The sequence below is a fragment of the Neomonachus schauinslandi genome, chromosome 16, assembly GCF_002201575.2.
Source record: "Neomonachus schauinslandi chromosome 16, ASM220157v2, whole genome shotgun sequence".
NCBI classification, from domain to species: Eukaryota; Metazoa; Chordata; class Mammalia; order Carnivora; family Phocidae; genus Neomonachus; species Neomonachus schauinslandi.
The window spans coordinates 55,411,497-55,436,628 of NC_058418.1; the positions used below are offsets into that span (position 1 = coordinate 55,411,497).

Genomic DNA, 25,132 nt, shown 5'->3' on the forward strand with positions numbered 1-25,132 from the left:
GTGCCAGCCCCAGGCTTTGTGTGTGTGTGTGTGTGTGTGTGTGTGTAGATCTGTTACTTGCTGCTCTGTGGGTATAAGTACACTGTTGACTGGTGTAATCTGGGTACCTCTTATCAGCGCCTCTGAAACTAAACTTGTGATCTCATCACTGTACAAAACAAAAAGAAACCTACTCTTTCGGGTGGAAGGCTCCATCACCCCAGCCAGGGCACTTGTGGTGTCAGCTGCTGTTTGCTGTCATTGGCCCCTGGCCGCCTCACGGTCTCTCCAGTCTGTGGATTGGGCTGAGCATCCCCTCCACAGATCCCCCTTCAGCCTGCACTGGGTTTCCCCTTCTTCACTGGGCCACAAGCTTTCCTGCTGCAGGGCCGCCTTTTAGTCACCTCTGTGCTTCCAGGACCTGGTGCCCAGGCCGGGCTCGGCGAATGATAGCGGGTCATTTAACAAGAGGTCCTTGTGGTAGGAGGGCAGTTGATTTTGAGTCTTATGGTTATGTAAAAACTTAGTATGACTGTAGATATAAAAGTGCTATGGCAAAGATTTACAGGGCCATGCACGAATAGTCATTTGGGATTGATGCTTATTTGAAAATGTACAGATTTTTTTTACGGAGTAATTATATTAAATAATTGCCGGTCTTTGGCACACACTGGAGAGAGTGGACTGTCGTGGCAACACGTGTCAGAGACAAGTGGACAGCTCCGTTGTAAGTGGGAGGTCCCAAGCCCGCGAGGCAAGTTAGTACGGAAACCTTTGAGTGGAAGGGTTGTAGAGCGGAGCCCGTTACCTTGTGAGAGGGAGTGCAGATCTGGGTCCCGTGTCTGCTCAGGTACACAGCCTTTACCAGTTCCCTAAGCCTCTGGACCTCTGTGTTCTCACCTGTAAAGCGAGGAGGATAACCGTGTCTCCTTGATAGCGTCGTGAGGATGATTATGAACAGTGTAGATGAGGCCCCCAGCACAGTGTTCACCGCATGCCTGGTACTGTCTGTGCTGGGGGCTCTCACATGGAGCTTGTAGTTGAGTTCTAACTGATGTGGTCCTCACTGAAGCCCGGTACTGTGCCCCATAGTAGGAGAGAGATGAGCTTTATAAGCCCAGACTAATTGAATAGATCCCATTGGGTTTTTTTTGAGCCTGTAATTCTTTACTTTTTATAAATGGGGAAATTATTCTCTGTGCTTCCTCAGTTAGAGGAAAGAGGGCATTTACTCTCAGAGGAGGGAGGGAGGGAGGGAGGGTGTGTATGTGGGTGCATGCGGACATTAGAATTTTGCAAATTAACTTCTTCAGCTAATGCTTAAGTCTGAGACCTCCCAGTACAACTGTGTTTTGGAATGGAAAGGCTACTTTTGTTGGAGTGATGCCTTGGATGGATGCTGGCATCCCATGTACACGTACTTACTTTTCGTTTTCTGGTACACAGTTTAAAAGTAAAGGGAGGCAGTGTGGAATGGCCACAGATCATGGATTTTAGGCCCTGGCTGCACTACATAGCTCCCGAGTGATCACGGGCAAGCTAGTTAACGTTTCAGGGACTCCCATTTCCTTACTGGGGAAAGGGGGATAGTGGTGGTTCTCCTGGATTACTAAGGATTAAGTGCAGCCAGTTACCAAATGTAAGTTGTAAAGCGCTTGTTGAGTGTAGAAGGTGTCCATAACTTGTAGCTGTCACTGGTACAAGATTCATAATGGGACATGGGGAGACTTTGTCTTGTTTTAAAGCATTTCTGAAAAAAATGTTTAAAGCATTTAATTAAAGTATTAAAGCATTATACGAACATGGCATTCACATCTGTCTGAAGGCTGTAGAAAAGAGGGATGTCAGAGGACGAATCTGAGGATAAATGTGTTTCTAAATGGAGTAAGGGCATTCCGGCATCCAAAACATTCCATAAATTGGAATTCTATTGAAAAATACAATTTATTTAGTATGAGACAGTTGTCCCGAAAAAGAGTATTGTCCTTCACTGAACAGTGGTTGATCGCCTGCTGTGATGCGTTGGGTGCCCTAGTAGGTGCTGGGGGTTCCCACCGGCTGAGGCTCGGGTTCTGCCTGTGGACCCCTCCGTAACTGGTGTCTGAGGGCCTGCACTGTTAGCAAGGCCCGCCTTGCCCTCAGCGTGCCCGGGAGAAGCCTGTGTCTCTTAGATCTCTGTCACCTCTGTTAGCCATGTATCTTAGCCTTTTCTGCTGCTTGTTAAAATAGTTGTTGTGTTCCGCAGTTACATTCCCACAGAAAGATAAATAAGTGTTGGTGTTTATTGGGGGGGGGGTAGATATTTTTTAAAATTTTTAATCCTTAAGTATCGTACATGGTGTTGGATAGCACGCAGCTTCCACACAATGTGCCGCCTCTTTGGATATGTGGTCTCTCGAAGGGGTTTTTATCACTCCGCCAGAGTATAAGCATTTACTTCCATGTTATTCACTAGATGTCATTAACTTCTTTAAATATGCTTCTTCACTCTTTCAGAGTTACTGGAGAATGTAACCCTAATACATAAACCAGTGTCATTGCAACCCCGTGGGCTGATCAATAAAGGAAACTGGTGCTACATTAACGCTGTATCCTTCTCAAGTGCTGTCCCCAAGGCCGGCTGGCTGCACTTCTCTCTTCCTCCCGTGCCTTTGACTTCGTGCAGCAGCAGAGGGGCCTCTCCCCTAAAGTTTGAGTCCAAGAATTTGGTTCCTTGCTTAGTCTGCCTACCTTGCTTATAAACAGAGTTAATTCCTGACCGCAAAAAAAGATGATTGTTGACTGGTGAGGGACAGAATCAGGCGACTTTTATTTTCATTAGCATGGCCCTGATGAATGGGGCAGCGTGTCCACTTAAAATTGGAAATGTTGTTTTAATTGATTTATCTAGGTCGAATCAAGTTTTTGTATGTAAATGCTGATTGCAGAGTAAACCCTTACGTGGAAATCACAGGGCAGTTATCCTCATGGTTATTTGGTTTATTCTTTTTTATGTTTACATATGTAAGTCTTTCAGTGTCATTGGCTTACTTAGGTTTATATGCTTTGGGTTTACTGTACCTTTCAGAAATTTGGAGTGTCTGTTTCATTTCCTTTACACTTCCTTACTGCCAATACTTAGACACTGCAGGCACTGGTTGCTTGCCCTCCGATGTATCACCTGATGAAGTTCATTCCTCTCTATTCAAAAGTGCAAAGGCCTTGTACGTCGACACCCATGATAGATAGCTTGTAAGTAAGGGGCTTACAAATGTGTTACGGGGCTGGGTGTTTTCGCCTCTGATAATTTGAATTCAAATGGTTTAGCAAGGTTCTTAATTTCTTGCAAATGAGTCCTATAATTTTATTTTTTTAAAATGTACTGTTGATGTTTTTATGTGGAAGTTAACCAGAAATGGAATCGGAGCATTGTTTGTGTTCTTTAGATTCAGTTACGTAAGTGTAGTGTTTACTAGTGTGTGTATGTTACATAAAATGTACCAAAACCTTGCAGAGAAAAGATTGAAGAACTCACTAGCTGTTATAGCATTGGTTACTTAAAATTTGCCATCTTCATGCTAAAATATTCTACTTAACCATCGAGGCTCTTTAGTAAAAGTATGTCTTTTTTAAAGAAATGTACTAAACTGTTGTTTCCCCCGTGTTTGTAGTGTTCGGCTAATGAATGAGTTTACTAATATGCCAGTACCTCCAAAACCCAGACAAGGTGAGTAAAAATGAGGTCTTCCGGTGCCCATTACGTATGGACTGTTAGGAGCTCAGATGACTGAATGTCATAAGTTCGGTCTTGTTGGAAAGAAAATGTCTTTAAAATGTGAGATGTTACAACTGTGCTCTTCTCAGCACTGCGTGCGGTGGAGGGGAGTTCTGGTCATGCTGCTTTTCATCATTTTGACTTGCTTTTCATCATGAAAATCTGTGTCCTGTTTCCACTGCAGCTCTTGGGGATAAAATCGTGAGAGATATCCGCCCTGGAGCTGCTTTCGAACCTACGTATATTTACAGACTTCTGACAGTCATCAAGTCGAGCCTGTCTGAAAAGGTTTGGCATTGCTCTCATGTAGCCCCTAGAAAGGTGGCCTCTTGCTTCAGTCTGTGCCCGCGCCGTTGCCTGTTCAGTGCTCGTTCTGCACTGTCAGTGCTGGGGTTGGGTGGGTCCTCAGTAGATCTGGGCCTGTTAACGGAGTCAGTTGCTTGAATGAATATTAAAAATATCATCAGGGCCAGCTGATGCGTCATTTACTGTGCACCAAGTACTCTTGTAAGTTCTTTTCATATGTTAGCTTACTTAATTAACCCTGTGAGTAAAGTATGGTTGTCTCTTTGTTACATTTGAGAAAAGTGAGATCCTTGTCCAAGGTCACACAGCTCCTAAGTACAGAGCCTGGCGTTACAGTCAGCTCCTTAAGCACTGCGCTGCCTCTTAGAGCTTGGTCATTGGGCCTGGAATCGTGGCAGCCTTAAGGAGAGCTAGGGCTTCATCATACTCACACGTTTCTAGTAGCTCCTTGCCTCTTTCATCTACATCTGTGGTCATACACTTTGCTCCTGAAGGCATGGGACCGAGGGCCAAGGAGGTCTGCGTAGAGATTGTGATGAGTCAGTATAAGCATTTGAAATGATGTCTAGGGAAATTATTCAGAGAGAAAAATTGTCAAAACAATTGCGTTAAAGCTGAGTAAAGCAATACTGAAGCTCCTTGTTCTGAGGAAGGGTGAATGGCCAGGACAGTGCAGCGGGGTACCACTGGGGATGCTTTCCTGCTCCTGTCGTAGCTGTTGGTGCTTAGCTCGAAATTTACGTTTCCCAGGTAGTGAGAAAGGTATAGAATGTTAGCAATGCAGAAATGGATTAAACTGTGCCCTCTGCCCTCAAAGACCTCACCTGTCCAATAAGGGAATTAGATCTATCATCCAAGAAAACAGACCCGCAAGAGAAGTACTAAAATAGATGCAGACACCGATGCTTTAGAAGCCAGAGGAGGGCTGTCCAGCTCAGGTGGCGGTGGAGGTAAAGCAGTGAATTTTAGGGGGCATCCTGTGGTCAAGCCCCACCGAGATCCTGCTCCGAAGTTACGTTCATGGAAAGAGGCGTCTTTCAGAGTTACATGAATATTGGCTCTGTTGGGTCCCCCACACCACCCTCCGATTCAGTGCTTCGATGGAAGGACTCACGGGACTCAGAGGCTGTTCTCACAGGATTTAGTGCAGGGACGCTAAAGCAAGATCAGACGTCCATGGGAAACCTTGAAACTGCGCTCCCGGTGCAGCAAGAGAATGCACTTAATTTCTCAGCATCAGTGTGTGACAGCACATGTGAAAATGTCTGCTGTGGAAGCACATGGGAGACTCCCAGGGGTTTTACCAAGGGCTGGTCACGTAGGCATCCTCTGCCTAGCACAAACCAAAATTCCATACTTGCAGAGGGAAAACAGGTGTGCACCATGAACCACACTGCGCCATTTTGGCATAGTCCCTTTTCACTTCTTGGAATGGGGGGGATCCCTCCCCAAATCCAACTTGCCAGATGCCAACCAGGGACCAACCCAGCAAGCAGGCCTTTCCAAGAACCGTAGCCTCGTGCCTGCTGTGTCAACTCTTTCTGCTGCTTGAGCTAGCCAGTTTCTGCCCTTTTCCACACACGCGGGGCATACTCGGCTCTGAACATCTGCTGTCTGTTGAGAGCTGCAGTTCTAGGTGGAACAAACAAATATACCTGGAGACCACAAGAAGACGACTTTGAAAATCCTTGGAACATGTGGTTATTCTCCAAAGAATGAAATGGGAACTAATCCCAAGATTATAAGACAAATATGTGACTGTTGCATGACTCATCTATAAATGATTTTGCTGGTGTGTGTGTGTGTGTGTATACAACTGTTAGTTAAATCTTTGAATCAATAGAGCTTTTCACATATAATTTGGGTCCTTTCCCCTGTAGTTGCCCATCATCAAAAATAGAAGGAGACACACAGGGCTGCTATTCACAACTCCTAGTGTGACCGTTCGCCCCTGGGGTTGTGCAGTGAGGTGGCCCTAGACCTCTAGTTCCTGTTCTTCTATTTCATATCAACAAGAGAGCATCTGTTTAATAACTTTTTTTTATCAGATAGGTAATGTATATTTATTGTAGAAAATTTCAAAAATACAAAAAAAAACCCCAATAAAAATCCCTACTCATTCTATACTCAGACATAAAGGTGTACCTGTCTCTCCCCCCGTCCCCTCCCCAATCCTCATACCGCTCAGCCTACCCATTTCAGTGGTCCAAAGGAGAGCTCATATGATTTTGGGAAACACTTGACATTAAATCTTGTTGAAAATTTAAGAGGAGACCTCGTCTGAATATGCGGGTATAATATTCCCTGCAGTCCTTGCATGGTGATCAGTTAAAATTAATGTGCTCACGTTTGGCCTTTTCAGGGTCGACAAGAAGATGCTGAGGAGTACTTAGGCTTCATTCTAAATGGGCTTCATGAGGAAATGCTGAACCTAAAGAAACTCCTGTCACCAAATAATGAAAGTAGGTTGTGGTCTATTTGCCACAAAACTGTGTGAGAACCTTTCCTTAAGAATTCCTTTTGAGGGGCGCCTGGGTGGCTCAGTCGTTAAGCGTCTGCCTTCGGCTCAGGTCATGGTCCCAGGGTCCTGGGATCGAGCCCCGCATCGGGCTCCCTGCTCGGCAGGAAGCCTGCTTCTCCCTCTCCCACTCCCCCTGCTTGTGTTCCCTCTCTCGCTGTGTCTGTCTCTGTCAAATAAATAAGATCTTTAAAAAAAAAAAAAAAATTCCTTTTGAACAGATGTCACCTGCTCATGTAGTACATTACTTTCCCCCCACCCCGGTCATTGACCCTTCAAGTCACCTTCTCACTAGGGTGAGTCTGGTATCTTTACATTGCTTACTTTATGGGCCATTGTGAATGTTCTGCTTGGATAAATTAAAATATATCCAGAACCTTTGCTTTTTTCCCTTCAACTCTTAATTAGGAAAATGATGAAACATCCAGAAAAGCTGGGAGAATAGTTAGTGAATACCTGTATGAGCGCTGGATTCTGCGTCTGCTAACATGTCATGCTTTGTCTGTCTCTCTGTCCCCACACACAGTTTCCTGAGTGACACAAATTAAGTTGCAGATACCAGTTTGCCCCTAAATGCCAAAGCATGCATTTCCTGAGGATGAGGATGCTCTCCCGCATGACCGAAGCCCCTTACCGAATTAGGAAAACTGGCTTTGATTACACAGTAATGCCTACTTTCCAGTGCACCTTCAGATTTCTCAATTCTAAGCACGCTGTCTTTGGTGGTTCATGCAACCAGGGGTCCAGCGGATGTACGTGCTGCATTTGTTCTGAATGTAGGACACACCCTGATTTCACTTTTAAAGCCAACTCTGTACAGGTGGCTTATGTAGAACCTTTCTTTAAAACATTTTTTTGCTGTTATTGTTGCTGATGGTAGCTTAAGCGAACTGTCTCCTTTTCAGAACTCACCATTTCCAATGGACCCAAAAGCCACTTAGTGAATGAAGACGAGCAGGAAGAACCAGGCGAAGGAAGTGAGGACGAATGGGAGCAAGTGGGCCCCAGAAATAAGACTTCAGTCACTCGCCATGCGGAGTTTGTTCAGACCCCAATCACTGGCATTTTTGGTGGACACATCAGGTTTATGCTTTTCTGGAATACTTTAGTGCTTGCCTTTTTCAGGGTTTGGCCGTTTACTGAAGGGGGAAGGTGTAAGACGTGTCTAAGAAATTTTGGACTCGATGGCTTGCCTTTATGCCTCTGTGCCCGCTCTGTCCCTGGACTTCCCTGTGCTTCTCCTGCCTGGTGCTTTCCCTGCTCCCACCCCGCACGACACCTCGGCACAGGGCGCTGGCCCCCAGGGCTTGGCGGCCGCTGTCACCCCTGCTTCCTCCCTCAGTCAGCCCTCCGTTCCCTCAGGCCAGCTGCTCACCGCTACGTAGGAAGAGAAAGACTTGTTAGGTTGAAATACATGCTTTGTGTCTGGCTGGAGGAGTATTAAGCGCCAGAACCAAGGGAGCTAGAAAGGTAAGGGAGTGTGGAGGGAGATGGTGCTACATAAAGGGGCGCCTGGGACCGGAGCGCCTGGGCCCTTCCTCTGTCCCAGTTCCCGTAAACCAGCTGCCCCTTGCTCTTCCATGACATCCTTCCAGAAGGCTTCTATTTGATTGCGTCAGAGCTGTTCAGGACCACCGTGATGTGGGACTCAGGAGCGTGGGGGCCGTCTCCAAGGCGGTTCAGTCATCCCAAGTCCCAGAGGGCCTTGTTAGGGCAGGATTTCCTCTCGGAAGGCCTCGCGTTGTATCCTACGAGGGTGGTTTTTTAGTGAGACTCAGTCTTCGCTGGTCCCAAATGCTTTGTATCCAAAAGAAGTAACACCCTTTCCAAGGCATGGAAATGGAAAGTTAGTTCGGTCTCTCTCTGCTCTGATACAACTTAGGTTGAGCCCCTTTCAATATAGGCGAATAAAACCTCAGCGTGTCCACTGGCTCCTTCACAGGCCAGTCAGTGCTGCTGTTTCGGATGGGATTCAGAAGCCAGTTATGCCACCTTGTCACCCTGAACAAGTCATTTCTGTGCTCTTCAGTGTGCGCTAGAGCCCGCGGGCCCCTTTCTGTTCTGGACTCTCCACGTCAGCCTTGTGGTCAGGTGTGCTCCGGGGAAACGCCCAGCCCCTGACTGCTCCCGCTGTAACTTGCTTTTGCCAGATGCGATTCCTTGGGCTGGGCCGTTTTGGGAAGGGAAGCAGGGATCCAGGTCAGGCAACAGCAGTGAGAGGAGACTGTCCTGTGCCCTTAGCTCTGCATTAGACCTCTGATGTTAGCATTCTTGGGCTGGTCCCTTAGGGACGGGAGAGAGGCTGAAGGAACAGCCCGGTGGGTAGAATAGCAGCGCCAGACCCGCGCATAGGTAGAGTATCAAAATTGCAAGGCCACTGAGGCCAACATTCCCGAAGAGCCTACACGTGTTTGAAAATAACCCGTGGGAAAAACCAGAATCCACTTTGGAGAAATTTCTAGCTTGGACTGCATGGCTCTGCCAGGCCTCTAGCCTCAGTGGTCTTTTTATGTTGAAATTGATTGTTGATATTTTTGAGAAATGATAAAGCAAAAGTAGGAATTATTTTTTATAATTTAGGAAACTTCTCTCCTGTGTGCAGTAGCCATCAGGAAGCGCTTCCTTATTCAGACAGCTGGAAGGTTTTTCTTTTAAAATTCACCCTCTTTGGGTGGGTTTTCACTTCCCCCAGAAAAACCAGCACCTTTCTTCACCTTTCCCCTCAGCCACGGAATAAAAGTCCAGGCCATTGGAGTCAAGAGGACCGCCTCTTGATTCCTTCACCAGTTTTAGTGCCTTCTGCTCCCACTGCCGCTCTTGGAACCAACGGAGTGGCCGTTGCCCCCACGTCCGGACACTCGAAGGGAGGGCGCGTCACGGTGCATCCTAACACCGCGCTTTAGGAGAGCAGCGTGTGAACGGGATGCCCTTCAGCTTGCTCTTCACGGCATCTGCTCCATAAAGCTTCAATACCCACGCACACCCATTTGATTCTGTTCGTAAACTAGGTCACTCAGACTGCAGAAATGGAATTCCTTGTTGAGCTCCTGGAATGTTTCCTTGCTGGGGCTAAATGAGAGATGGGCCGAGCACACAAGTTTTACTCAGAAAAACTTAGAAAAAGAAAAGTGAAATGAAAAACCAGCTAAGAAAAACAAGGTTGAATTGGCACCCTTCTTCTTGAGGGTGGTAGGTAGCCTTGTTTCCTGGAATGTTAACTTATTTTTTATTATATACACCCTACTCCTCTTCTTTTGTAAATCATTTTTGTAGTGGAAAAGTGCCATTAAAAATACTCTGTTTATCTTGGGGTTTCCTCTATTTTATTAGAACGGGCTATGATACTTTGAGAAAATGGAGTGTGTCAGCATTTCGAGGCCACGGCAGGATAGGCGCATTTACTGACTGGTGTGTGAAATAAAGTCTGGAGTGGAGGTGAAGGAATTGGGAAGATGAACTATGTTTTCTTCCAGCGTGCTTGTGCTGGGAGAATGATCAGCTGGTGGATAGTTGCTAGAAACACTTAGGAGGTGGTATTTAGCAGGATTATTTTTAAATTCAGTATATTTTTGTCTTTTTTGTTCTCTGGTTTTCTGAAAATGATTCTGAGCAATCTCGTTTTCAGTTAATGCCTCTTCTCCTGCTGGCTCATCTTAACGGAGAATGGGAAGGAGTGGTCTCTTAACAGTGTTCTGTTTTTGTCTCTGCCTCTTAGGTCTGTGGTTTACCAGCAGAGTTCAAAGGAGTCGGCCACTTTGCAGCCATTCTTCACCTTGCAGCTGGACATCCAGTCTGACAGGATCCGGACGGTCCAGGATGCATTGGAGAGCTTGGTCGCAAGAGAATCTGTCCAGGGTTATACCACAAAAACCAAACAAGAGGTATACTAATAGTTGATGTTGAACGTTTGTGCTGAGGCACTCTGGCGTGGTGGAAAGAGCGCAGAAGTAAGAGTGAGGAGAAGTGCTTTTGCATTCTGCCTCTTAACCCCGTTGCTTAACTGTTTTGGACTGAGAGTTTACACATTTTTTAGAATGAAATGGTTGAAACAGATGCTCCTTGCAACCTCCTTTACCTCTAAACCATGTAACCCAAGGTAATGATCATTGGGATTATTTATCCTGAGCTACATTTAATTTTCTGGTAGTCTAATCATGATATGGAAAAAATCAGTACTACCTCTAACAGAGGCCAAATAGCTTCTTTACATCCCTGATGTTATAGAGCTCAGTTTCCCGAGATTAGTTAGGAGAGAAAAGGGATTCCAAACGTAGCTATTTTGCATTTGATGGTAGGTCTTCAGGGACATCAACAAACAGAAAGTAGCTGTTTTCATGCCTGTTAGTCTTTCATTTGATCTGAAAAGGATAAAAGTCTGAGTTAAAAGACTCAAACACTAAAAGGTGTTCAGCAGTCAAGGGAAGCAGATAGCCTCATGGGGTGTACTTGTCAGCCGAGTCAGGAGACGGGGAGAATATTCTGCTCTCGGAGAGGTTACTGGCTCCTGGGGTCCAGATGTACCAGCTGACGCCTGTTTTCCACTCTGTGGTCAGGGGGGTCTTCTCTGCTGAGATGGTGCTGGTGAATGCAGAAAAACGTACTGGGAGGGCACTGCAGGCTAGCTAGGGGCAGCGCTTGTGTGAACAGTCCCTCGTGTCCCTAGGGAGCTTGCTGTAAGGAGACTGTGTGGCAGCTGAAGGTGCACAAAGAGTGGTTGCTGCCAGCACCTTAAGGAGCTCAGTGGGCCTCCCGTGGCCGAGTGGCTCACACTGGGAGAGCAGAGCGGAGGAGGACATGGAGACCCTTCAGTCCCTCTGGGGCCTCCTGCTTGGACTGATCAAGCCAGCCTCTTGGGAGATCCACACATAGTTATGCCTAATCCTCCACCATGTTTTCTGACTCGCTTCCCACGGGCACTTTTGTTTAAAAAATAAAAGTGGTAGGAGTGAGAGACAGAATCTTGGCACTTGGCTTAAGTGAATAAGCTGAGTCTGGCGGTGGAACTTAATGAGAGAGAGAGTGGGTATTTGTTTTCAGGGAGGTTGGTTCGTGTGGCTGAGTTGTGACTTGGCTCATTCTGTGGCAGCTGTGGCCCCAGAGGTGGTGTCGCTGTCCTGGCCCCCATGCCTCTCTTCTCGCTTGCTCTCCTGTGGACTCCTGTGGGGGGTGGTGGGCGGTGGGCGCTCCTCCCGCAGGCGGCTTTCTGCCTTTCCCGGGCTGCCAGGAAAGCCCCCTCACGTGGCGGTTTTCCTCTCACTCTTGCTGCAGTTAGCTGTGGACGTCGGGGAGGGTGCAGATGAGATAGAGGTGGAGAGCGTGAGGAAAAGGTGGCTTATTCTAGATGGCAGGTGGAGGAAGGATGCAGGAAAGAAGAGGCATTTCAGTGGAGCCTTGAGGAAGAAAATGGGCTGTCCCAGCTCCGTGATGGTGGTGTGTTACCAGATCAAGAGCAAGAACACTCAGAAAAGCAGATGTTTGAGAAAGGAAGATTTTGGACAGTTCATATGGGGTGGGGATATCTGGAAAGAGCAAGTATCACATTTTCTGGAATGTGATTTCTTTAAATTTACTCTTTAAAATACCCAGTTTAATATATTTATATTTTACGGTCATAAGATTTTTTGCTGTGGGAACACACGATGAAGGTCCATGGGAAAACATGATTATACAAAATACTTGCTGTGTAGAAAAGGTCTGGTTTTGTTGGGCGAAGAATAGTGTGTGTCAGTTTGTCTGGAAACCCAAAACACATGGAAGAATTTCAGATTAGCCACTTAATGAGTTGCCTGAAAGCTTGAGGTCAGAATCCTGGGTTGCCAACACTGAGAAGCATCCCAGAGACACATTGATCCAACTCTCGATTCACAAATGAGGAAGCTGGAGTCCACTTGTCAGAATCCTGGTTTTTAACTGTTGAGCTGTAGCCACACTTTTCCATCATTCACACGTTCTTGTTGGGTGTGGAGACACCAGGGTACAGACACAGGATGGGAATCTGGAGGCGTGTTGGGTGGTCCCACACCTGGGATCAGAGTCTGGGTGGGAAGCCAGGTGCCCATTAAGACACCTCCAGCCAGATGGGTATGTGGTTTTCTGAAGGCTTTCTTGGTTTCTTATCTATGCTGTTATCTTTTGGATTGTGACTCAGACAACTATTTCTTTCAAAAGTATTCTTCATGTAAATACAGGAAACATCAAAGGGTTTATAAGTACAAAGAACAGTAAATAAAGGGAATAAGAATTGTTTGTGAGGATGCGTTTTAATGAAAAGCAGCATTTGTTAGACCTGTGAAAGCGTATAAGGAGCATATAAATAAAACTGAAACTTGTAAAACTAATGGTTAGAAGAGATGGCTTTTGGGTTATTTAGAACACTTAAGTTGAGAAACACTCTGGCCTCAGTTTGATTAATGCTACGGGACTTACTAAAAAGTGTGTTAATACATACATAATGTAAAGTACTGCTGCTAACTTAGCTTTTTAATTTTTGTGCCAGTTCGTCATGAATGTCACAGAGCAAAGGTTCTTTTCTTTTTTTTTTTTTTTGAGCAAAGGTTCTTAATGTGGAGTTCACACATGGGCTCAGGGATCCATGGGGTCATCTGCAGTTGTGTTTAAAGGGATGTTTGCCTTTTTCTAAGAGGAATGTTAGTAGCTTTCAGAAGGCCTCTTAGCAGAATGTTAGATTTTCAGGAGCTCCCTCGATCCAGCAAGGATTGAGCAGTGCTCTCAGAGAGGGTCCTTTTGTGACGGACATGCTTCTGCTGCTGTGTGAAGTAAGGCGCCGTGGGTCCTGCTCTGCTTTGTGCCTCAGGTGGAGATAAGTCGCAGAGTGACTCTGGAGAAGCTGCCCCCTGTTCTGGTGCTGCACCTCAAACGGTTTGTTTACGAGAAGACTGGTGGATGCCAGAAGCTCATCAAAAATATTGAATATCCTGTGGACTTGGAAATCAGTAAAGGTAACAGACATGCAAGGCGAAAGCATTCATGGTGACAGTTGTCCCGGGAATCCGTGAACTTGGCACTTAGTGTTTCTGTATAATGTCGAGAGTAAGGAAGTTCTCTTTTAGGGCTTTCTGGTTTTACGTTTCTTGGTTTATAACAGACCTCTGTATTAAAATTGGCACCAAAGTAGCTCTTGAAAAATAAAGGCAAAAATGAATAAGCCATATAATCTTACTAGATGAGAAAAGTAGAGATTTTGTCCATCAAAATGAGCATCATTTTTTAGAAACGTTTTATGGATTAGTGGTACAAAATCATTTTCTTTATACTAAGTATTAACACCTCCCGCCAAGCCTGGTGAAATAAGCTTTTTCAGTGAAGTGAGAGAATGTTGCCCATAGGCCCCTGGGGGTTCCTCCCAGCCTCTCGTTGCAGTGACACAGGGTCAGGTCTGTGGCATTCTGTCAGCCACAAATCTCTACAGGTAACCGGGGCTCAGCAGCCTCGAAGCCTTTTGACCAGAGCACCAAGTTCAGATTGTCTTGGTAAAAGCGCAGCTTGAAGGAAGACTTTCCTTGAAAGCTTCGGGATTTGTGAAAAAGGTGCCGTGCAGTCCTGGGCTTGATTGGGAACAAGCTGGAGGCAGATCTCAAAATAGCGAGGAGTGTGGAAAACGGGAAAGAGGTTGTGGGACGTCATCCCTGGGTTTTGCAGAGCAATGAAGCTGTCGCCTTCCCCACCCCTCCCATCCCCACCGCACAGCACGACCACGCTCCACTCCTTCCCGGGCCCAGTGACTCTAGAACTGGGGCTAGCCGGCCTCACCTGAGCCCAGGCAGGGACGCTGCATTTCCGCAGCCGGTCTGCAGCTGGCGGCTCCGACCCCCTGGGCCGGGCTACTGTCCCTCCTACCTTCACTCGTGGAGCTGCTTCGTTCGTAGGCTGCGTGTTTTCCTGATCCCATTTGAGAACCAGGAAGGGGAAGCGTGCCAGCTGAGAGCCACACACTGAGTCGTCTGCTGTTTTGCCTCGTCGGTCAGGGAATGGGGAGCACTTACCCAGCCCAGTGGGCATCCTGTGCCCCACGCTCTTGCATCTTCCCTCATGCCCAGATTGACTGTTTGGATTGACTACACGGATTTTACTTACAGATCTGTTCTTGCTGGTTATGTGTGTTTTTATATCAGCTGCCACTTTAAATGCTTTCTAGAAAGAGAAATGAGCTGAGGGAGAACCAGAGGCCCTGGTGTGGGCCGTGGGTGGGGGATGAGAGGGGCCGGTGGTAACGGCGGTGACAAGGGTCCGTCTGCAGGTGTGCTACTCCTTCAGGGCACCCCGGGGCCCCGAGGACAGGGCTGCCCGCCTGCCCAGCTGGTGGACCAGTGCCTCTTTGGAGAGACCATCTGACTCTCACACAGTGGAAGTTTTGTGGTCTGACTCACGTATAAAATATTTCAGTTCTTAGGTTTCCTGGGGCTATTTTGTTTTGTTGCAAAGTGGGCAGCGTTAGTCTTTTCCAGTTGAGGATATCTGCTTCTAAGGGGCTTCTAGCATGAGCTCAGTGGGCTCAGTGTATTTCTTCTCTTTCTTCCCCACTGGTTGCTGGGGACGTGCGTGGCTGCACTGCCCAGCCGGCCCCCCAAGGGCAAGGCCTGCGTACACGAGGGGAGGCCGTGGGTTTTGTTTTCCTGGTCTGCCAGGTGGTGCATGTGAGTGGGGACTGTTGTCACCTCTGCTTCTGTCACTCTGAGCCTTTCTTCAAGTGCTTTTATAGACTGCAGCTGTTGGTATTTTGTTTTTCAGAACTGCTTTCTCCAGGGGTTAAAAATAAGAATTTTAAATGCCACAGAACCTATAGGCTGTTTGCAGGTAAGTAAATTTGTCTCTTATTTCCTTACTAAAGCAGTGATAAAAGGGCTTATGCCCAGGCACAGTTTTGCTATAATACCACCTAACACAGAGAATAGACTTCTCTACTGCTGTCCCCATGGGGCTCGCTAAGTCCATACATCTTTTGAAAATGTGTGTTTGTCCTGACATCCGGTGCTTGAAATTCGACAGAATATCCTTTTGGCTCTAAGTGAATCCAGTCCTCGTTTAGCATCGTATCTGTCTTTGAATCAGAGGGGCAAGTGTGAGGCCACCGGGCTGGCAGTTTGAGGGTGCGACCTTTGCCGCGGCAGTCGCGGTGCCTGGGGGTTGCTGCCTGTTGGGGCGGTACCATGCAGCGGCCTGGTTAGGTCAGGAGAGCGGGTCCCACACGGATGCTCCGCCGGATGATCTCCCGCACTGCGCTGGCTCGCCCGGGCTCCTGGGCTGCCACACTCTGGCTCAGAGCCCTCCGACGGGGGCGATGGCAACCCCAGCCCCAGAACTGGGGACCCTGACACCTCTTACCTGCTGGCCCAGCGCTTCCTGTGGCACCTTGTGTCCTTCCTTCTGCCTTCCTTCCTCTTTTATAGCCTGAGTCCTCTGGGCCTTTGAGGCTTTATGTCTCTTTTGGTAGTCACCGTTTGCAACAACTGCGTGTACTTTCTGGCCTTTTTTATTAGAATTTTCTAACTGCTTTGTTATCCTTCCTTTTGTGCTGCCTTTGGTGAGCCTGTTTGTAATTTAAAATAACATGACCGTTCATTGACCCTCACACTTTTATTGAACCTTTCTGCTACTAGGTACCTTTTTTTGTAGTATCTCATTTATTCCTCGCAGCTATCCTGAGAGATGTGTGGTGGTGTCCCCATCTCCCAAAACAAGAAACCCAAATTCTGAGAGACACACTCTCCGCTCTGATCCACGGTGGCATGGCCGGGCTTCACCCTGCAACCGCCGGTCCCTCCTGCGTGTTTAGGAAGTTGGGTTGGGCCCTGATCAGTGGGTGAGGTGTCTGCTGCACTGGGAGGGGTTTGGCCCGGTCGGGTCTTTCTTCCTGCAGCTCTGCCCTTGACTTTGTCTTCTCCCCCAAGGCAGCTGATCATGGGTCCTCCCCTGACAGGGTGGCCACCCACTCCTGCGGTGTCTCCAGCCCTTCCCTTGCCCTGCCTTGTCATGGAAGCCGTGCCACGTTGGCTGGCGCTCAGGCTCTGCAGACTGCCTCTGGGGCCGGAGGAGCCCTAGGGTCTGGCCCACTCAGGGAGCTTGGCACCGAGGTCCCAGGGGGAAATGAAGTGCTGCTTTGCTGCCTCCCTGCTGCTCTGCCCCTCGAGGCCATTGCCAGGGAAGGCTGATGATCCAGGGCGAGGTGCAGGAATCCCCCGTCTCCTCAAGGAGCCCCAGTGTGGTCCTGTTCCGCCTGCCGGCCGTGGCCCAGCATCTGAACTGGGGCTGTCACTTGCATTCCTGATTCCTCCTCTCACAGCTTCTGATCTCAGAAATAAGGGCACTGGATTCAGTTGATTGGAATTTTCTGTAAAATGTGGGTAAGGAAGCACTTGGTGCAAATGATTTTGATTGCGGGACCGAGAGAGCAAATGAGTACGGTGCTGCCCAGGCCCGTTCAGTCAGGGGCTCACCTGCAGTCCTGGTGCACCTTCCTGGTCACTGGGCTGCCGCTTCCGAGACCCCAGCCGTGTGCCGTCCCTGGTTTGGAGGTTTTCGAATGGAAGTGTCTGGAAGGAAATACAGATGAGTTAAACCACGGGTCCTTTAAATCCCACTGATCGGTCACTTTATATAACTCTTGCCCAAGTCACGTAGGTCTTGGGAAAATTCAGAACGAAAGCCCTAAAGCAGATTTGGGGTCAGGGGGACTGCTCGTGTCGAGCCTCCTCCACGCCCTTGATGGCCGTTTGATCACTGTGACCAGCAACGCCTGTGCTGGTCCTGCTGCTGGTTTCCTGCCTGGTTGGCCTGCAGTCTTCCGCCCTCGGGTGGCCAGTCGTGTTTGTCACGGGGATGCCCAGGGCTAGAGCCGTGGCGTCCTCTGAGCCCCCAGCGGCTGCTTTGCCAGAGGGGCTGTCCTCCCACCAGCGGTGGCCACAGGCCCGGAGCTGGCTGGGTCCTCCTGAGGAGTGACCACGGCCACCAGAGCCCAGTGATGTTCCCACCACCTAAGTACTGTGCCTCTCCACGTGCCTGTCCTTTTTGCCCCTGGTGGTGGCACCCAGCTCGCCCGGCCACATTGCTGGCCCCCCGGATGTTTCCCTCACCCAGGCTCCTGACTGCTGCCTGGGCCCCTCGGCGCCCCTCCTCATGGAGGGGAGGATGCAGCCTTTGGCGTCTTTAGGTGACTTGATTGCAGCTTCCAGTGGTTGGGTGTTAGGCCTTTGACTAAAGCTTCTTGATTGAATTACAGAATTTTTTTTTAAATAGATAAAAACTGGTATTTTTTATTATTATTTTGGCATTATTTGTTAAGACAGAGAAAATTAGAACGTTTTTTAAAAGGAAAAAGGGTGATGACTAGTGCCGTGTTGGTGGGGCTGCCCACGTCACAGCCCTGCTGTCCCTCCCGAGACGGTGCGGTCCACTCACCGTAATGACAGTCACAGAAATGCTGGGGTTCTCGGTTTTTCATTGTTTTTTCCCACAGGCATACTCCTATGTCCCCAGTCCCTCTCTCTGTCCATCTTATTGTGATAAAATCCGCTAATTATTCCTTCTAGTTCAAGTATTTAGGTTTCTCTGTTTTTTCACCATTATGACCTCTTTGTCCGAGATTCAGATGCTCTCTTTAGAGCCGTCCAGAAGTAGGATTGGCTAGATCGAGGGCACGAGCGTTTTGGGTCTCTGGGTGGCGTTTCTGGGGCTTGGTCGGTGTGTGGTGCTGGCGGCTCGGTGGGGGCTGGGGGGGTCTTTCGCGCTCTGTCCCTGTATGCTCTCATCAGCAGTGGACACGGAATGGTGGGACAGCCCCACCGAGCTGGCGTCTCTTGTGTTTGTGAGGCATTAAACATTTTTAAAACGTCATTGAGATACACGTGTGTGACTTTATCTTGTAAATCGTGCGGAGTTTTTGATTATGTGACATAGCTTTGTGTAGTGACGTACGTCTCTGTGTCCCGCCTGCCTCGGTGAGGGGTGTCACATGCAGTGGCCTTGGGGGGGAGTCAGGCGGGCGCCCTCGGCTGCTGGGGTGCGGTTCTCTCACCGGGGCGCCCGTGGGCCTCTCTTGCAGTGGTCTACCACCACGGCAGCAGTGCGACGGGCGGCCACTACACCACGGATGTCTTCCAGATCGGCCTCAACGGCTGGCTGCGCATCGATGACCAGGCGGTCAAGGTGATCAACCAGTACCAGGTGGTGAAGCCCACTGCGGAGCGCACAGCCTACCTCCTGTATTACCGCCGTGTGGACCTGCTGTAGCCGCCTGCGCGCTGTGTGCCCGACGCCCGCTTGCAGACACCGACTCCCTCTGACTTCCTCCCTCTCTTTAGCGGCTCTCTAGAGAGAAACTCTTCCTCCTTTGCAGAAATGGGCTAGAATGGAAAGCAGACGCCTCGGGGTTTGTGCGCAAGAGTTCGCGTTGACGTCTACCTTCCAAATCAAAATCATTCGGTTCAAACAGACTGTCGCTTGATTTAAGAAAATACACAAAACCCATGTTTCTGAAATAATGCTGATTCCTGAGTAAGAAGGGGGACTTGCATTTGATTCCCATTCTAATTGCTTAGTAGAATAAATCCTGCACCAGCAACACTTGTAAATTTGTGAAAATGAATTTTATCTTTCCTTAAAAAAATAAATTTTTTAATCCATCACACTTTCCTTCCCACCCTTTAGTTTTTGATAAACAATAAAAATGAGCCAGTTATCAGAGAAGAAATAGTTCTTACTTCAAAAGAAACGTAAATACAAAAAATAAGTTGCTGGTTCCTAACAGGAAAAATACATTTTAATAATTGTGCGATGAGAAGCTGCTTACGTACACAATGCAGATCAGATATTTGGAGTTAAGATGTTAGTCCACATAGATGGGTGATTGTAAACTTTATTGCTATTAAAAGATTTCAAATTGCATTCATGCTTCTGTGTACATGTAATGAACAATGGGCAAAATAATGAAGATTGATACTTCCCTAAGTCGCTCTGTTTAATTCTGCTGTCTGCTCTTCTATAACGCTGCGTCTCTAATTGTACACAGTTTAGTGATCTCTAGGAGTACAGAAGTTGTCGCCCATCAATAAAAATCACAAAGTTGGTTTAAAGCTGTGTGTGGTGTTTCTTTGACTGCAGATGCCTCTTCCTGTTGCTGGAGTTGCGGGGGGCGCGAGGCCACCCCCAGAATTACAGCGAGCCCTCCAACCAGATGAACCGAGACTCGGGTTGTGCTCGCTTAATATCTCCAATGTTAGTAACTAGTGATTTGGGGAGATGGAGGTTTTGAATCTTCCAGTAGCAGGACAGGGGAGGTAAAGTGTCCCTGCGCTGTTCCTGGCCCCCACCGCGGTCAGCATTGCCAGAGTGGTGGCCTCAGATCACAGCTGAACATCATGCTGCTCGGGCATCTTGGCAGCGACTCGGCACTACCCTTGGGTTGTGGAAAGGAAGCCTTTCCAGACAGAAGAGATGGGGAGGAGAGGGGCCACGTGCGGTCAGGCCACCCATAGTGGCTCTCGGGCCTGGGGGGCCCCCGCTTCCAGCCTGTGCAATTCACGGTAATGTACTGGGATCCGCAGACAAGCCTTTTCCCCAAGCTCCTCTTTGAGCAGCTGGTGTTCTTAATCGCCTTGTGCCACCGCATTCATAGCTTACTCTTAAAGTCACAGTCCTAACACTGTCCCCTTAGCCCACTCACCTGTTGTCACCCTAATCTGATTTGTTTGGCTGACTTATAAGTTATAGTTAGGCTCTTAGGAACACATGCTGTGTGGAGTCCAGATTCACTTTGGGGGAAGCAACCCCCTACCAGCAGTAACTCAGCCAAAGATGACATTGAGCTCTACCTTGGAGCACTTCGTTGAGCTCTGGGTGGCGATACTGTGATCCAGGTCGTGTCCTTGCTGTGCGAATGGCTTACCTGTCCCAGTACACACCTAGCCTCTAACCTGTGCTGGTCCTTCACCTCTAGCAGGGTCAGTGGCTCTGTCGCTGGACTGTCCCCTGTAAGTCGGACTGGGTGCCCTCTCAAGAACAAGGCCCTCTGATCTGAGAATGCCTTTTCACAGGAATCTGGAACAGGAGGTGAAAGAACATCCTTGTTGATACCTGCTTCCAAGTCTCAGAACACATCCTCTGTGTCCAGATGAGAGAATGTCCCCTCAAGTACCATTGACGGGTTTCTACGGAATCTTTAGGTTGCTAAGGCATACATTTCATCTAGGCCAAAATCCACTGGAAACGACTGAGGTGTTGAGAAACTTTGAAAGATCTCAAGAGTGGTGGAGACGAATTAGTCCAGTGGGGCCTTGGGCATCTTGGTCCGTGTGCAATGTGTAGCAATACCACATTCCCTCTGGAGGTTGCTGCCCCGTATGGGAATCCGGACTTTTCAGTTCAGCCTTCTGGTAGCCAGCAAAGGGCTCCTCCGTTACCCTTTGTGTGCATATGTCCTTTGTTTAAGATAAGCGCTAGCTTTGTTTGAAGGAGGCGGCATGTGTAACCTCGCACCTAACACCTACCTCCTCAGATCGTAAGTGTGTGAGACAGGTGGAGCTCCCCTATTCTCTTTGCTTGGATCAGCACACCCGGCTGCAGACAGAATATGTCGCGAGGGGACGTTGGCTCGGAATCAAGAGTTCTCATTTTGTCCCTGGAGTGAATAATTGGCCCCTGGATAGAGAGCAAGATCATTGTAGCAAATCCAACATTTTCTAGGGTCCTAAGTGAATTGTTATCCACGTGTTATCTGTTCTTGAGATTTTGAACTCAGCGTTCAGTATTTTATGCTGCAATGTTTAGTATTTTTGTAAGTTTCATAGACTCTTTCCCAGGTTGTAGGTCATTTACACTTAGAACTTGGACCATTAACCTTGGTGCTGGGGATAGAGATTAAGTGATTTTCCTACATGAGCATATGACTTTGTCTTTATAGGCATCTTTTAAACCAATGTGAATGCTAGGGAACTGTTGGAAGTGTATTACAGGGAGGCTTTTCTTTAATGTGTGAATGATCACTAACACGACTTGGAAGTTCTCTTACAGGGAAGAATGTACCGAAGTTTATCTGGTTAGTGTGTTTGCCCAGTAGCCAAGAAAAGCGCACCCTGTACTGTGGGTTCCATTCCGAATGAGAAATGGTGGTCATCTCATCCATCGCCCTGTTTGTAATAACACAGTTCAGTTGCCCAGGTGGCTTATGGAAGCATTCTGCTTTCATTTCTCAGCGCAGTTAGTCACATCCTCATGGTCTGATTCGTGGGCCCCATGAGCAGGAACTTTGTGATCAGCAGATGCACCATCTTCTGTCTTTCCCTTCGTGGAAATTTCTGTTTATTGCTCCCATAGGCTGCTTGCATTTGACCAGGCCAACTGGTTAGGAAGCTAAGATTGCAATCAAAGTGGGATGCTTTGGGTTAAGCAAATAAACCTGTGGTTTAAGTACTGCACAGCTGTCCAACCAACGTGCATTATCAGTGAGTTGCATTATCAGTGTGGATATATGGATATCTCATGGTCTGTTTAGTTCCTCGGGACCGGACAGAATAGCCCTGGCTTTCCTGTTAATGCTCTGGCTTGTTGACTGTCCCTAGTGAAGACTGTGCTCATTTCACCAATTTCCTGAGGGTCACTGGACTTGGAAAACATTTAAAAATGTGTCTTTTAAAAAAATAGCTATTGACCAGCAAGACCACATGCTCACAGCCAACTCTACACGGGACATCGTGTTTTTCATTTAAAACCAGTCAAGTACATTGCTAAGATGGCATGGCTTTTCTTAAGCCAGCCTTTCCTCTTGCTTGCTAGGATTTTTTCCTTAAGTGTTGGTATTCATCTTCTGGACTAGCCCTTCCCATCTTATTTATATCTTTTGGAGAAAAATTTATTTGCTTGAAACATGAAATTGACCTCATAGCCCGGCTTCACTCTGTGGGGATGTTTGTTATGAATTTTGAGGAGTAAACGAACCAGCACCCAAGTCCTTCGTCCCCTGGCGCAGTCTTTCACTTCCTTGTCTGCACGGCACCCCCAGGAGGGGCACCCCGGGGTAGCTGGTGAGGCGGGGGGCAGGGGGGCCTTCCTCCAGAGGATTTGTTCCGCGCGGTTCTCTCCGAGTTGCACACGCATTCTGTTTCTCAGACTTGGTTGTCTCTTGCCGTTCGCTGGTCGTAATTGGGATCATTTGCTAAGTCCTGATTTGCTGAACACGAGCATTTTGTCAAGTCATCTTTCCTTGGAGAAATAACGGTCAAGCACGCTTTTAAATCCCTGTGTGTGCATGAAAGGAAATGCACTCGGTCCTGACGGCCATGGTATTTGTGCAGTGCTGTGTTCCAGCTGTAGGACTCCACGCCGAGTGATAGTGCTGAAGATATTCTCATTTGTTTATAGACTCTACTTTCTTCGAGATTCCCATTTAAGGGCTTGCCCTTTGTCTTATTTATCATTTGTTGGAGAAGTTTCTTGTTTGTTTTCTAACAAAATATTGGGGTAGCTTCATTTACTCAACGAAATAAAAGTGTACATTTGAAGAGTTCCCGGACGGGCTTAGGAATGCCCATGTTGCTCTCAGCACATTTGGGAACCAGAGAAACCTCAACACTGGTTTTGTCCTGTCTTTTTTTTTTTTTTTTTTTTTTAGCATTTTAACGCACCGGGAAGGTGTTTTGGTCTCTGCTGCCTGGCCATCTGCATGGTTTTTTCAGTGTTCGGGATCACCCAAGATTCTGGGATTGGGTCTGGTGAATGGACGTTGGGTTTCCCTGCTGTCCTTCAAAGAAAGCAAACCTCTTCGTGTATTTTCTGAAAATTTTGGGATTCTTTATGTGATTTAAGAAAAAACTATTTCTCTGCTTTAAAAAAAGACTGAAAGCCCCTCGTGTAAGATGTGGATTCACTTGCTGACCTGAGCACTGACTCTCCTCATTCAGTCGCTGGACCTCTGCACCGGAGCTGTGTGTCTGTGTTGGCGCAGGGAGCCCTCTATTGACGGCTGTCTAGGTAGCCTCTGACCCCTGCAGGGCTGGATGTGCTTCCTGCTTTATTTCACCACATGCAGCTTGGAGCGGCGTCCTCCCGTGCGCTCCGGAGAATAAGCTGGTGCCCCAGCTTCCCAGCAGATGCCCACCCTCCCACCTGAGGCCCGCACGTGAGCCCTCCGAGCGGGTGATGCAGTGACAGAAGATGCGTTCTCATTTTGGAAAGGTGTAAATTAACTTGGCAGTGAGTAACATGTGCTTTCTAGGAGGCTATCCCATTTCCTGTGGCTTCAAATGCACCCTGCCGCCCAGTACGAGAGGCGCAGACTTAGATGGAGCCGCCATCTGGGCTGTGGACGGGGACTCCCCCCCCAAGGTGCCGGGACTAGCACGTCTCCACAGCGTCCTCTGTGGTCCCCCTTGGGTGCTCCTGCTTGCCGTGCCCTCAGCACCTCTCTCCGGCATCCCCGCCTGCCCTCCCTTCTCAAGCACACAGAGATTCTCCTTTGGCTCAGGGCTTGGTTTCGTTCCTATTTAAGATGTCCGTGGTAGCTCAGACTTGCTGGGGACCAGGCCTGCTTCTGAGCTCTTTGCAGGCGGTTGGCCCTCTGGCGCCCCCTTGAGTATGTCTGTATCTGCCTCGTGTGGCTGGGGAGTTGGCACCAGTGGGGCTGGCTCCAGTCTGTGCTGTGTGCAGGTGCTCCCGGCCCCGTCCCCGCGGCCTGCCCTGCTTTACTGAGCTCAGCCCCCAGGAGTAAACTGGAGTGGCAGAGGCCCGTGGATATTGCCGCAGAACAGAAGGGAACGTGTTCGTGAGCTCTCCATGCTTGTAGCAATTAAAACAAAAGCAACAAAGTAACGACGATAAAAAGGGTACTGAGGCCACACAGCCTGTTTCCAAACTCCCCTGCACTAACCAGTTGCTGACCTTGGGGAGCTGGCCCAGCATCTGGTCGGAAATGGCCAGGGGTGACACTGCCACGTTGCATCAGGGACAGGATTAGGCCGGTTAATAGATGTGCTCTCCCAGCATGGCCCTGGGGTCAGCAGCCCCGGACGCTGGTAGCCCTCCTGGTGTCATTGCAGGGCTGCTGGCTGGGGCCTCGTTGCTCATAGCTCACCTTTGCACTTCTGCCTTTGACCTGCCTCCCACTTTGACTCTGCTTCCTTGGTCCCTCATTTGAATTCTGCCGTCTTGTCCGTTTTGGATGCTTCTGTTCAACCCAGACAGCTGGGCGGGGTCTCCTGCTGGTCACGGCCCACCAGGGTGGAGAGACGTTTGCGGCTGGCCAGATTTCCACTAAAAAAACCAGCGTGAGTGGGTGGTGGGCAACCCCATCACAGACTGCCTCAGGGAAGTTGTCCTGAACTCAGTCGGAAGTTTATTGTCCCCACTGCCTTTCTTTGGTTCAGAGGCAGAGTCAAGGGCCGACTGCACACATGCCTTGGGGTTGTTTTTTTTTTTTTATGTCTACTCTTCTTTATAGCTTTAAGGGGACTTAAGAAAAAAAAAAAAACAACAACTCAGGGTCACTAGAGTACAGGAAAAATAAACCAAAGACTAGTCCAACCTAAGATTTGGAGCAACCAAAGATTTGTTTTCAAATAAATAAAGAT

At 48.3% G+C, this 25,132-nt stretch overlaps 1 protein-coding gene across 1 annotated transcript in view; it reads left to right on the forward strand.

Annotated features, from left to right (window-relative positions):
* The window catches only part of USP10 (ubiquitin specific peptidase 10), a 75,386-nt gene extending 55,741 nt beyond the window's left edge, over nucleotides 1-19,645 (forward strand). The window contains exons 5-14 of the mRNA XM_021705692.2: nucleotides 2,476-2,567; nucleotides 3,101-3,210; nucleotides 3,630-3,685; nucleotides 3,918-4,021; nucleotides 6,402-6,501; nucleotides 7,463-7,640; nucleotides 10,273-10,438; nucleotides 13,372-13,516; nucleotides 15,306-15,371; nucleotides 18,616-19,645. Of these exons, the coding sequence (XP_021561367.1) occupies nucleotides 2,476-2,567; nucleotides 3,101-3,210; nucleotides 3,630-3,685; nucleotides 3,918-4,021; nucleotides 6,402-6,501; nucleotides 7,463-7,640; nucleotides 10,273-10,438; nucleotides 13,372-13,516; nucleotides 15,306-15,371; nucleotides 18,616-18,803 (1,205 nt within the window). The 3' untranslated portion in view covers nucleotides 18,804-19,645. The remainder of the gene's footprint in view (nucleotides 1-2,475; nucleotides 2,568-3,100; nucleotides 3,211-3,629; nucleotides 3,686-3,917; nucleotides 4,022-6,401; nucleotides 6,502-7,462; nucleotides 7,641-10,272; nucleotides 10,439-13,371; nucleotides 13,517-15,305; nucleotides 15,372-18,615) is intronic.
* Nucleotides 19,646-25,132: the final 5,487 nt, after the last annotated feature.